General features: G+C 39.1%; 1 protein-coding gene across 2 annotated transcripts; it reads right to left on the bottom strand.

Moving 5' to 3' along the window:
* Nucleotides 1-13622, bottom strand: cops4 (COP9 constitutive photomorphogenic homolog subunit 4 (Arabidopsis)). 2 transcript variants are annotated; one of them, XM_088629272.1, is made up of 11 exons: nt 13354-13622; nt 11830-11909; nt 10809-10960; nt 9730-9833; nt 9465-9618; nt 9127-9277; nt 8531-8701; nt 6975-7090; nt 6249-6296; nt 1346-1430; nt 1-1160 (listed from the first exon to the last, which is right to left on the bottom strand). In XM_088629272.1, the coding sequence occupies exons 1-11, from the start codon at nt 13425-13427 to the stop codon at nt 1027-1029; spliced, it is 1269 nt and encodes a 422-aa protein (XP_088485398.1). In that variant the 5' UTR covers nt 13428-13622; the 3' UTR covers nt 1-1026. The 2 variants fall into 2 exon arrangements, with proteins under 2 accessions (XP_088485398.1, XP_088485400.1); XM_088629274.1 differs by lacking the exon at nt 6249-6296.
* Nucleotides 13623-13917: the final 295 nt, after the last annotated feature.

Below are 13917 nucleotides of genomic sequence, written 5' to 3'. Positions count from 1 at the left end.
TATTGACCCAGTGTATTGTATATTTATTCTTTGTCCATTAAACAACAACGGAGGCAATAATATTCCCCGTCCTATTTATGAACAAGAGTTATGAAAAAGATTAACAGAAGGCTGTGGTAGCCTGTGTTCCAAATCCAAGAAGATCTGACCCGGGGAAGCCCTATAAAAACTAATAATATTAGATTATTAGTGGAGACCAGCATGTTTTCTGAGAGAACTAAATCTTACTAAATCTAAATCTTACCTTGCACTTCATGACACTCAGCCAGTCAAATACAAAATTAGATTTTAAATGCTGTGAGACTTCAGCATGTGTTACCATAGCTTGCCAACATTTTCAGGGCTTTACAAAAAGACTTTATCACAGCTCTTGGTTTACGTGTTCCTGGTCTCAATGGGGTTTTGACTTCTGACACTTGTCCCCTGCGCAAGATATGCCAAGGTCCGCTGGCATTTCAGTGAAGTTAGGAAGACACTGTGTCAAGCCTACACCACCTCAAATTATAGTCAAACTTTAGGACAATTCAAGGACCAGGTTTTGTGTTTAGACCATACTAAATCAGCTTTGAGCTGTCCTAAAACCAATTGATGAAAACAGGGTACAAGTCATTGACCTGAAAGATTAAAATCTCGTTTTTTTTACGAGCAAAGAAGACCAGATATCAGTATCACGTACATTAAAAGGCATACAGAGACAACATACCTGCCAAACTGTTGATTAAAAATATGACTAACTTGATGTTAATTTCTGTTGAGCACTCTGTAACTCTCCATCACTGTAAAAGAAAATGTGGTGCTGAGCCCAGGCAGAAAACCAAGGTAAAGGTAAAAGGAGCCTTTTACATTTACCCTTAACAAAGTAAAAGATTCAATGGCACAGTTATCCCTTTTTGCAAGCATGAACCAATGGGATTTCTACAGTCTTTGAGGGGTGACAGAGAACAGGCTGCTGAAGCAGTGGCGAACTGTTTTCTCACGTTGCAGCAGGAAATAGGGAAAGAATGTCCACACATAAGAGGGACAGGGTTACTGAGACATCTGGGCCTCCATTGCCTGCGCTGTCCACTCTGGTGCTGCCTGGCTGATTTTCTCCAGCAGATTGTTGACTTGGAAACATAGAGACTGGATCTGCTTGTCCCACGTGGGCAATGGCTCCCGAGCTAAAAACACAACACACAGCACCACTGTCATTAGCTCTTTCTGTCTGTATGCTTCTGCTCACAGCAGGAAGATGGCAAGGACTTAAGTCAATAGAAGTAGAGTCTCATTTGTTAAGGTTTTCAATGCCAGAGTAGTTTGTGTCCAGTTCTGTGGTTGTTTTGAACACAATAGCATCTGTACTTACTTTCAAAATGAACAATGCCGTCTATCTGATCGATGAAGCCATTCATTCGCCCTTCAGTGATCATTTGGGAGGCAATCTTCTCAGCCTGTCCACAAAATGAGAAACGAACACTAAAACTTAAAAGACTTACAGTCAAACAGAGGCATATAGTCTTAGCCTTACACTGAACTACATCTTACCATGGAACTTAAAATGACCAGATTTTGTAACAAGTACTTTTTTTTATCAATGCCTTCCAGCATTAGGGAAAACAACCCAAGAGTAGTGACAAAAGTCAGACAGGAGTCAACTAAGTTGATGTCTAATTGTGAACTATCAAGATAACATCACTTGTAATCATGCTTCTAAAAAGAAATTTGAAAGTCATGTATGCATTGGGTTAAACGGGGCCAGTTCATCCCTGAGTGTCTACCTTTAGCTCAGTCACAAATGGATAAACCCAATACGAGTCAAATAAGCCACTAACGAATACTCCTCCATTTAATCTTTAAAGGTCTGACAGACTGCCAGAAGAGCAACCTGATGTGGCTGCGAAAGGCATGAACACATGCTTCTACTACCTAGCTCATCCCCCGCATGTTCAGAGGAGTAAAGAAGTGGCAACACAGCAGGCCAGTGCATGATACAGACCCCTGCCATGTGGGGACCAACATTATAGTTACGTGAAGCAGCAGCAGCAAGGATTCAAAGCTTTTGTTGCCAATTTGGAACATGAGAATGAGTATTCCAAAGCACTCTTAATAAGTTGAGTATTATTATACGTTTGTGAAAATTTTTTAAAAAAAGAGCTCATTGGAGAAAAAGAAACTATTAAAGGAAGGGCCCAAATCCCCATTTTATAACTAGACTACACAAACATTTGTAGGGTTCGCTTGACCAAAACAGCTGAAATGAACAAATTAAGTAAATAATGTTCACGCTTATTAAGTATGAGAAATAATTATTCAACTACAATTGAAGATTTGGGGAACATTCAGGAAGGCCTGGGAGTTGTGCAGTACAGGAGCTGTGGTTCTTATGCTCGTCTTAACTTCCAGAAGCACTGTGTGATATAAAAGTGGAAACCCTACGACTGAATCACCTGTATGTTCCTCCATTTGCTAGACAAGTGTGAATCTACCATACATCACAGAAGCAATCCCACTGCAATAATGCCGCTCAGTGAGAATTGGCAAGCTAATGAGTAATGCTGGCGTTGACGGCTCCCAGTCACCACAAATGTGCAGATCTTTGCACAACATTATGCATATGAACAAGCTGTTGCACTGCCAAATGACAGAAGAACTGTGATTCATCTGAAAATACCACCTCTCCCAGTACATGAGGGATTGCTGAACATTTTCAAACAGCAGTCATGCACTCAAGTGATATTGATTGTAATTGGGTTTATGGGCCTTCCAGGACACTGATTTTTTTTTAACTGTAGTCAATATGCAGAAGGGGTTTTGGTCTGCTGTAGTGGCTGCTCTGAATCTCACTGTCCTGTCACTCAGCTGCCAGTTAGTGCTGCCAGCTGCCAGTTAGTTTATTATGAATACATACAGTAGATCCTAAAGGCATAAGCAGTTTTATTTTGCAATTTTCTTGAAAAAAAATACTCAACCTCTAATACCTAAAACAAATGGTAAACAACTGAAAACAGGTTAATCATTTGGAGCTTTACAGAGAATAATTCAGAATGAAAATACGTTACATTTTTTAAGCTTTAAGTCCGATAAACATCATTTATATATAGGATAGGTTTCTACAGAAAAATAACATTCAAAAATGTAGTCCAAATTTTTTAGACCAAGCATACAAAATGGTATAATGATTCTTATTCAGTTGTAGCAATAATGCAGTATTGTTAAGGGTTAGTCAATACAGAGTACATAAAACCACAGGTCTACTTCTATACTGAAGCTTTGTCTTCTACTTTCTTATATCCCAATTGAATATACAGCACACTCCCGTTATAATTTGGGAACAGGGGTCCAAACCCAATCCATATAGTGCATATAGAATATATATAAAGTTTACAGTGCTAATGAATAAACATGAAGTACTATTTAACAGTAGTGCATTTTCAAGAAATATGCTTCTTTCAATTCAATTAATACTGTACATCTTTTGACGTGACGTACAAGTGGTACTCTGTTTATAGCTCTCTGGGAATGCAACACCCTAGGAACAGTGCTTGAAATGTGTAAAGCCTACAGATTTGTTATGTCAGATGCACCATAACAGGAAATGTAAAGAAAAATAATTTCAAACTTTAGCAATGAAAACCAGAATTATGTATTTAATCAATTGTAAAATACTTCACAACTGACATTAACACATGCAAAACTGTCTGTGATGACTCTCATACAACTACACAAGCAACAAGGAATGAAACACAATAATGGCCTTAAAATAATTGGAAATAACATTTAAAACATTCAGTAGGTTTTTACATTTTTGGGGTATAAAACTGTTCCGTTGAAACTTGCAGTTACCAGACTTACTAATTTTGAATTGAACTTGTATATTACCAACTTGGATGATGAATTTAATGGACTTTTACTTACCTGCAAAAGTCATGGGAAAATTAAGAAAACTGACTGACCTACATTCAGAGCAAAAACTAACAGATGTGAAAGCAAGCCACACCAATGAAGGTAATCTGAACAACAATGTAAGTCGTATACAAATCTCTGGCAAATGACATTACTGTATCTCAAATGATTGTAATTGTTTCTAATTAATTTCTGATGTGTGTTTAAAAGATAAATGAATTGCAGACTAATATCTGACAGATAAGGGAAATACTGTCAACTCAGCAAGTTACCATATAGACGATAAGCTTAGAATTTAGTCAGCGTTGATCTGACACTAGTGTTTGTCTAACATTGTTCTGAATAATATAACCCAAAGCCATGGGAATTTCTCCAAAGCAAAGCTTGTTTATTCATCATTGGTACTGTAAAGCCCTGATGCTTCTGCTTGGTGTCCAAGTATGCAACTGCATAATGGTAACTATCGCTGAGAAAGACACAGATACCCCAAATGATTATAATCAGGAAAGGTTGAGGTTTTAAATCATACACCTTTATCAGATAAACACTGACAAAGGAAGGCCATTACAAGACCACACTCAGAGCTCCTGCTTTAATCAGTCTCCCTTCAGAAGGATCTTAGCGCTGTTCAAAGCTTAACTCGCACAATTCACCTTGTAAATGCTATTCAGACAAAATTGTGTGATATTAAGTTCTACAGTTGGTTGTTTCTGTTAGAGAATAAAACGTAGGCCAGGCTTTTCTGTTGACTGATCTCTTCCCCTCAATTATATGCTGCTCTAAAAAACAATTACAGAAAAGCCCCTAAGTGCTGAGCACTCTGGTCCCCTCCAGTAACTTATCACTATCGAGGCTCCGATTCCACAAGTCCTTTATAGACATCTGCAGGACAACTCAGGAGTAAACTCATGTTAAACGTGAGATCTGTGATCTGTCCCTTTGGTTCACTCCCTGAATTTAGCCTCCTGTTAATGATTTTGCTATCTACCTCCTGCATCCTGTAATCCCTCAAGGCTGTCTAAACCAGCACATTAGCCTGGTCTGCTGTTGCCTACAGCAATACACCAGTGGCAAGTGTTCCAACAATCACGCCTCTTGTAATCTCGGTTACATCAGCTGTCTTTCCCAGCAAAGCACTCGGGAAAAGGCCAGGCCTGCTGCTACTTTACACCCTATAGAATCATGAGACATAGTGGATTTTAGGCCTTTCAAATTTTGAAAGGATGGGACCTGCCTACACAGTGTTAATGGTGGGAACTTCTGCTGTCTGGCAGCCTCATATAATATTCTACTCCTTTCGAACTGCACTAATTTCGCAGGTGGTAGTAAATATCCATCTGATAGCAGGCTTTTGTCTTTTCAGCTTTATCAGGAATTGGAGATCCACATTAAGAAGTACCCCATCTTAAGAATATTAATTTGTCTTTTGGTTCAGAAATTCTAAAATTAGACCACAGTGTTCTCTAACATGTTGCTAGGGAAGTGCATATTTAGCTGTTTGCAGGAGAATATAAAGAAATATAAATATATATAAATATTTTTATCAGATTAAATTTGGCTCCAGTATAATTAAGTGTCAACATTTACTGTAGCTCTACCCATCATAATTAGGAGATATGGTATAAACTTCTTCAAAGCAATATGCAGATGAGTTTAATCTTTTAATCAGAATAACACAAAAAGGCTTGACTAACAATTTAAGGGTGCATATTAAAACAACAAGCTATCTAGCTTTTATGATTCACCATGAATTTAGCAAAGCATTAATCCATAGAATATTAAGACCAATTTTTATTATTTTAAATAGTTTCAGTACTTTGTTAGTGTCTAGCACCAAGCAAGCACTGTAGCAATGTTAAATATGATTATTACATTTATATTTTTGAAATCTAAAAAACTGGCATTTACAGCAATGGAAATAGAAAAAGCTTATCACTGGGTCCACTGATCCACCAAATTCTGATTACTGTGTATTACCCACACAGCAGCACATCAACAGATTTTAAAAAAATCACTTTTCCCCGCATATTGCAACGGTCCTATCCACGCATTTTAAGCTGAAGCACAGAAAAATACACTGATTTTGTATATCAATTCATATGTTTTTGTCTTGTGAAGCATGCTACAATTTTGAGAAATAAAAGTGAAAGCTAAAAACTCAAAACACAGCTACAATAAAAGCCAAACCTAACAGCATCTTGGTGGTATTATAAAGGGAGTGCACGGCAGTTTTTCAGGCTCTCCGTCAGTGTGTAAAGGCACTGCGAGAGTAGACCCTATGGTCTTCAAATCTGCCATTTTAGTCTAAAAAAGTATTTTTAGGTCACACTTCATTTATTAGTATGAGTAGTTTATTTTTTCCCTACCAAGTTGCTTCTGTTGTAACCAGGGGCTTCAACACCGGGACAACTGCCCTGCACAACAACACACATATATATTCAAAACACATGAAATCTGGAGGAGATGGAGGCAGTGCTGCCTTCAAACATTATTCCCTGATGCGACATGCTTAGGGAAGAAACGTAATTTTAAAGGCTTTCTCATTGATTTCCTAACACTCTTCTGGCAATCCATATTTAATTACCATTTGTTGTCACGGACACTGTAGGTTTCACAAGACTAAAGGAATTTGCAAGAGTATGGAAACAAATAATGGATCTGCATCTGAGTTCCAGCTGGACTACATGACTGCCTGTGCATTTTATTTTAAGGAATTTTAAAAAAAATAATAATAACCCTGATCTGTGTTACCAGACATTTAACTTCATATTTGAAAAGTACAAGACACTGCTCTTCCATCATCATTTTGTCCTTACAGATTCTTAGTAAAAGAACAAATACACATTTTACAATTATCTGAACTCAACCAAACCATCATATCCAAGAAGCATGTTGTATTGCAGAACTGTGGGAAAACAAGTCCACATTGCTCCAGAACAGGAGTGGTCTTTAAAACAAGCTCAAGACATATGGGGCTCTGATGCGCCTATGCTGCCGGAGAGTTAAGTTATCTTTCATTCCTAGCGTTCACGAACATTAACTGATGAACGGCACTAGTTCTGCACCACAGTTCATGCTTAAAAACCACTTACCTTGGCTGGCGGGATCTCCAGTAGAGCCCCTAGCTCTTCAAAAGTGATGTTGTTGTAAAGTTTGCTGGCAGACAGCAGGTTGTGCTCAATGACTGCTCTGTCCAAGATACTAGAACCTGTGATTAAAAGAAGCACTTTTGGAACTGTAAGGCTGGAAATACTCATTATATTAGCAAAGCAACAAGCGACATGCAGGAACAATCAGCAGTGAGTCTCTGGTTTCCTTTCCAAGTTAGTTTCTTTTGCGATAATTCAAGCATTGGGTTTAAATCACACAAAAAAAACTTTAATTTCCCAAGCAAAAACAAAAGGAAAAATACCCCAGTACAGTCTGCATAAACCTTCTTAATTTCTTGGTAAATGGCAAAAAAATACAGGATGTGCTACTCTTCAAATTCAATTCAATGAGGAATTAAATCAAAGTTGCAGGTCTGTTACATTTTGTGTCTCCAGAAGGCATTGACAAAGTAAGAAGAAAAAAAAGAATGTTTCACCAGACGTATCATTTAGATTAACCAGAAGTACTTATATTTTAAAATTTTAGTACAAAATACATCAGCCTGGTCAACAGCTTCTGCACAATTCTGTATTCCTCTTATTTCTCTTACATTTCAGTGGTGCAAATTTAAACACGCTCCGTCTTCCAGGGATCCCTTATGACCTTATTAACCGTAATTTACACTCGATTTCTCTAGTAACTATTACTCAGTGGCCACATTATAGCTGTTGGAACACACACCAAATAACATGCTGGGCCGCTGTGAGCAAGGGTTTTGAAATATTTAAAAAGCAGTCCCATCAGATTAATCTAGCAGGGTGCCTTTCAGATGGGGCTCTGACGAGGATAAATGTAAGAGGGACTGAAATGCAAACTGAGAACTGATTGAACAGGATTGAGATCAGACTATTGATCAGGCCCGGGAAAGTCTGTTAAACTCCTAAAGCCAGTGATACATTGCCCATCACCAAGAGAGTGGCTGAAATGACCTTCATATCTAATCTACATGAGATACGTTGCTCATTAGAAAGTAAAATTAGGAATGCATATTAGAAAAGTAAAATTAGGAACTGTGAATAGATAACACTGCCGTGCCATTTACCAACAGATCAAAATCCATTTTCTAACTGTTTCTTTCAAATCATGGTCGCAGGGCAGCCAGAGCCTATCCCAGCAAGCAACCGGCGCAAGGCAGGATACACCCTGGACAGGACGGCAGTTCATCGCATGGCAGACAGACACAAACACACTGGCTTCTGAGAAAATTGGCTCTAGGTATCAATTCACCTAAAAATGTGTTTGGTGTGTAGGAGGAAACTGGAGTACCCAGAGGACACAGGGAGATCATACAACCTCCACACAGATAGCACCCTAGGTCCAGAATTGAACTCAATTGAACCCAGCGGTGCGAGGCAGCAATGCTAACCACTGCATGATTGGCAATCGTAAGATATTTACTATCTTTGAAAACACAGAAAAGAACATCAGCTTAATACTGGTGCAAAGCGTAGTCGGTTTTAATGGCGAGAGGTGAGCATTAATCAGAACGAGTGCTGACCGTCGGCTGTAGTAGCTTTCTGATGAGGCATCAACATGGCAGCGAACTCCTGTAGCTGGTTCCCCCGAATGATCCTGTCCAGGTACATCTTCTCCAGTATGCCGTACGCCGCAAGCTGCTGACAGCGCTCGTCCTTAAACAGCGTGGCCAGCATACGGGAGCGCTGCTGTCCTAGAAGAGGGGAGACAGGGTCATGCCCTCCCACAGCCCAGCACCCACCACTGCTATAAAAAGCTGTTTTAAATTGCAGGGCTTGAAACACTTAGAAAAACTACCTAAAATAAACCTAAATTCATATACTGTTTAACTCCCTACAAGGCAACTCAATAGCAATGAAAGTAGCATTCTTTCAAGCTTAAACTTTCATTTTTCATTCTGTATCTGAACAGTTATGAAATCATTACCAAAAGTATTTTTTTTTTTGACAAAGTTCGCAAACATGGAGGTTATATTACTTGCACAAATGCTGGAAATAGAAGTAGTCTGGAAACAGATTCGCGCACTAATGCCAATACTCTCACTGTCAATTCAGACAGAATTAATCACATACTTTGCAGTGGTACAGCTTGTGAAAGCAGAAATCAGTGGTATAATACCTGCCGATGCCAGAATGGTGCAGTGGAGAGCGTGCTTGAGGGCCTCTAGCCGTTCACTCTCATGTACGATAGATTTGTACGACAGCTCATTGTATCTCTGTGCTGCCTCTATGAACTTTCTCCTGTAGTCCAGAACTCTGGCATAACAGACCTGAGACGATGGGTGAGAGCAGAGACCAGTTACTGGGATACCTATGAAAAAAGGTTCACTCCGTGTGAAGGATTTATGACTCATGACTTCTCTTAAAATCCAGAAAAATAACAAAACACCATCATCATGACTAAAAGCCACTAGAAACAAACTCCCATTCATCAACAGGTTGGGAAAAGGGAGCTACCTTGTAGTGGATCTGCAGCTGTTCATTAGTGGACTCATTCTGAAGAAGAGAGGCGCGGTTGATGTAAGCTTCTGCCTGTACCGGGTCGTCATCCTCTAGATACAGACGAGCGATCTTGAGGTATGTGTCTAGCTTGTAATCTACATTGTACTGCCTGGGAAACAGACAAAAAGGGCAGTGATCATTTCACCAGTCCGGCACAGCAGAACTCACTAAACATTGACCTTAAGAAGAAATCAGTAAAGTAACTGAATACCCCACTTACTTCTGTCCCGTCTCCAAAGGAATTCCAACTAGGACTTGAGCAGCATTCCTCCAGTCCTCTTCTTTCTCGTAAATTGTTGCCAGGTGTTGCCGGATAGATGCCACCTATCAATACATTAAATCAAAGAAGGAATAGACTTAGACCTTAGAAATGGGTTTCTATGGTCTGCCGTTCATCACTTTAAGACCAAAACCTCGGCTGTCGCTTGCATGTATTCATCGTATCATGTGAGTAACAAGAAGTGTAAAAAGCACTTGCTGCAAGAGGTGAGTCTGGAGAACAGACTCACTATGAAAGAGAAATAGTTCCACCACTCAAACAAATCAATAAATACAGCAGCATAATAGGATTTTGCATAACATCACATTCATGCACAGATCGGATACGTGATTAAAAAGTTAAGACAATCAATGCGAGAACACTACTTAGCCATTGAAATTTGAGCCAGCACCTTCACTATGGTTTGGCAAGAGACCAAAAGACAGACTTCTCAGGTATACTGAGTTCAACTACAACTTTTTAAGACATGTATTATAGTATTTAAGGCCACCACAGTGGTGAGGAAGGTAGCACTGCTGCCTCACAGCTCTTATCTCCTCCAGGGTTCGATTCCTGACTGGGAGATCCTTTGGGTGGAGTTGGCATGCTTCTCTCACATCCAGTTAGGCTTTCTCTGGGTGCACGTTTCCTCCCTCCTTCCAAAGCCATGCTGGCTAAGCCAACGAGCGTCTCTAAATTGTCCTTGTGTAAGTCCCCTGCGCTGGTGACCCGTGTATTCTCATCTGGTACCCTACAGTCCAGGACAGGCTCCCTGTTGCTACAACCTCAGCAAGGATAAACAACTGACAACAAATGGGTGGATTAATAGATTTGTGAAGAAAGCATGTTGTTTAATTCCTTTTGCAACTAAATAAAAGATGTACCCTTTCCAAGAATTAAAAGAGAAGGTTGAACGTCAATGTCACAACACCAGAGCACCTCAATAGTATAACAGGGGACCTGTAGCTACCATAGACAGTAGGGCGAAGGCAGTGCCCACATATGGTGCCAGACATTTTTAAGAAGAGATATGCACCCACCTGCTCTTCAAAGGAGATGACCCTAGGCTGGATTTTGTCTAGCGTGAAGTGGTACACCTCCTTAGCTGTGCTGTCTGGGAGGTTGGGGAGGTGAGTGCAGAAATCTGTAAGCAGCTGCCTGGAGATCACCAAGCTGACATTCTCATTAACCACTGGGGAAGAGAGAGAAGACCCGGTACATTGACACATACCCTACCGACACGAACATTTCACTCAGCACAAGAAGTGCTGACGTGTAACATTGCATGAGAAGGGACTATTATTTTTTTTTAAAACCCAAAACGACCATTTCAGATCAAAGACTACTTAGATCCACCTCTTACAAGAAAAAAAAGGAAAAAAAAGGTGCTTGAAAGATAACAACAAATGGCTTTCCTGTACATTCGCTATAATCTGGATGGAGAAATTTACACAAAACTGTATTTAAAGAGGAAATACAGCCCCAGTTTCTCAGACCAGGTTATTAAATCTTCATAACAAAATAAATTCATTGAAGTTATAGAAAAAATTACAAATTTCAAATGAAGCACAAAATCCTGAACTTTGTGAAAGTAATGCAAGTCGCCATGTTGTCGCAAACACAAACTGCGATGTGATGCAGCCCTTCCTGCTCTCTAGTCACTGTAATGACTAATGTAATGTGATGTATACGCAAATAAGTACAGGTTGTGCAGCAGACATTTCACAACAGGAATGTTCCAACGTGATATGCATGCAGAGTTAAGCAGCATTTGTTGGCAAAACAGTCTAAATCGAGAGCAATATTTCTATTGGATTAACTTTGTGATGTAAATTAGAGGTTTTACAAGCTACTGCGTTCATTTTTCTTTAATTGTGGTTTGAAATGCACTCTTCAATGCTGATTCCTTCTAACCCCGAAATATAAAAATATCATTGCAGCTCCCCTTTAACACACACATAGCTTAAATTCAGCTTCTAATATTTCAAAGCAATATAAACCCCACTTCACACATTCCTAACTGAATGGGACGACAAATGCAAATTCTACAGCAGTACTTACTGGCTTCAACAAATGCCTTCAAAGCCTCCAGCTGCTCAGCACCAGTAAATTGAATGGCCTTTTCAAGTATCTGTCGGTACCTGTAATAAGAAATGGTTTGTAAGTCAGTAGCACTGGTGTGGCAAAACTTATTCCACAGGTACTTCCAGAGCATAATGGCGATCACTGCAGTGTTTGCTCCAGGACACAATTCACACCATCTTTTCCTAAGAAGCTTTGACATTAAAAAAGTAAACACCTAATCAGAGACAAAATATGTAAAATATAAATCAAACAAACGTTTCAATAAAAGCTTCAATAAAAGTCTGAACATTTTCCAGCTACATTAAAGGAAATACTCACATTTTTCAGCCAACCGTTCACTTGAGGAACATTGTTACAGCCAAGACAAACTATTCCATATGTATCTGTCTAGATACCCAGGGGATAAAATGGGATTCACTCATTCGTGAAATTAAACAGCAGGCTGAATAACTCCCATTGCACTAAAACATTATGACTTTATCCTAATGCTATTTTTAAAAACAAGATCAGAATAGACTTGCCTAACGAAAGGAAAGCAACTGGACAACGTTATATACCCGTCTCCAATCCAGGAGCCTCAATCCAGTAAACCTAATTAGGCACAACATAAGGGAACACTTGCATGTTACTGATCAAGTAAGAAAGTCAATTAAAAGCTCAATTAAGGTAGTGCTGACATTTGCAGTTCCAAATTATTTCTTTATTTAATACTGTATAATATCCTAGAATTGATAATAATTCTAAGTGTTTGAAAAAATTGAAGATCAACACGTTATATAAAGCCTTCTGGATAGGAAGTCTCCAAGAATATAGCTGGCAATGCTTTTAATATAAAGCGAACTGAAAATTCCTCATGCTGTCGAGGCATGTTTGTGCACAATCAGTAGGTCTTTATTATGGAAGAAAAAACAGTTGGATGATGAATCATTTTCAGGTGTTTTGCAATTTTGTGAACCCTGTTAGCATCTGATTGCATTTCATAGCGCCACTTCATCAATAAACCTAACTATCGGGCCTAAAATACATGATTTTGGTAAATTATTCGCAGTGTAGAAATGTATCTATCCACAAATCTTGACTATTGCTCAAGCCGGTTAACTATCGGACGTTGAAATATAACTTATTCACGGCGTCTTCAAGGAGCTGCTCAGTCTACGGTCTCCTCATTCAAAAGCAATTTTAAATAATGTTTACGCACCGTAAATTATATCACGAGAGAACGTCTACATACATAATAATATTATTATTAAGCATATAACTCTTATCAACAAGAAGCTTAACCTTGTAACTTCTGATTCAATTTATATATCTAAAATGGTTTTACCAAAAAAAAACATCTAGGTGAAAACCCCACTCATTCATGACACTGCGATTGTCACATCACTAGCCGGTACCCAGAACCGCTTTACTCAAAATGCTGAAGTTAATGGGAGGCCTAGGATACCGTCCTCTTCTCTGCAAAGATGTGCTCTTTCAGTTTTTAAATTTTGTTTTACTTACTTTCCAGCAAGATCTTTGTGAGATCCGCTGGAGTTCATGAGCTGAGCCAATTCCTGTCGGACAGCCGCCGCCATCTTCTCGCCCCGAAACACCAACAACGACTCTTTTCTGCAGAGGCTGCAAGAGGGAGTATTCTTTCCAACCAGAAACAAACCTAACGGCTACCGGATTGCAACGCCTCGGTCCTCCAAGCGGACGAAGAAGGCGCCGAATCTGTCAAAACAACCAGGAGACCAAACTCGCTCTTGCGGCTACGTCACTTAACCGCGCAAGACACGTGTCGTCATTATGGCGCGCATCCAAAGACCTGCATAATACTACTCCAAAATAAAAGCCAAGTAATCAAAAAGTTTTCGAAAACGCTAAAATGAAATTATGTATGCAAAAATGTTGCTTGTATATATATACTTAAATAGCTGTTTAAAAAATACAATAACAAATGGGCCTACTAATTCGGTTAACATAAATACATGCTGTTTAATTATGTATTACGTCCTGAAATTTTAGAACTTTATTTAAAAAGATGGACATTTTGAACTTTGTCCTTTATTTTTACATGATGTT

The sequence above is a fragment of the Lepisosteus platostomus genome, chromosome 4 (assembly GCF_059453375.1).
Source record: "Lepisosteus platostomus isolate fLepPlt1 chromosome 4, fLepPlt1.hap1, whole genome shotgun sequence".
Classification (NCBI taxonomy): domain Eukaryota; kingdom Metazoa; phylum Chordata; class Actinopteri; order Semionotiformes; family Lepisosteidae; genus Lepisosteus; species Lepisosteus platostomus.
This window is presented reverse-complemented; position numbering and strand designations above follow the sequence as displayed.

Coding starts and splice junctions, on each gene's coding strand:
- cops4 (XM_088629272.1), bottom strand. CDS start 13,427: ATGGCGGCGGCTGTCCGACAGGAATTGGCTCAGCTCATGAACTCCAGC. Junction 7,091..8,530: donor GAAAGCTACTACAGCCGACG/GTCAGCACTCGT, acceptor TTTTAATCACAG/GTTCTAGTATCTTGGACAGA. Junction 1,161..1,345: donor CGGCATTGTTCATTTTGAAA/GTAAGTACAGAT, acceptor TTGTGTTTTTAG/CTCGGGAGCCATTGCCCACG.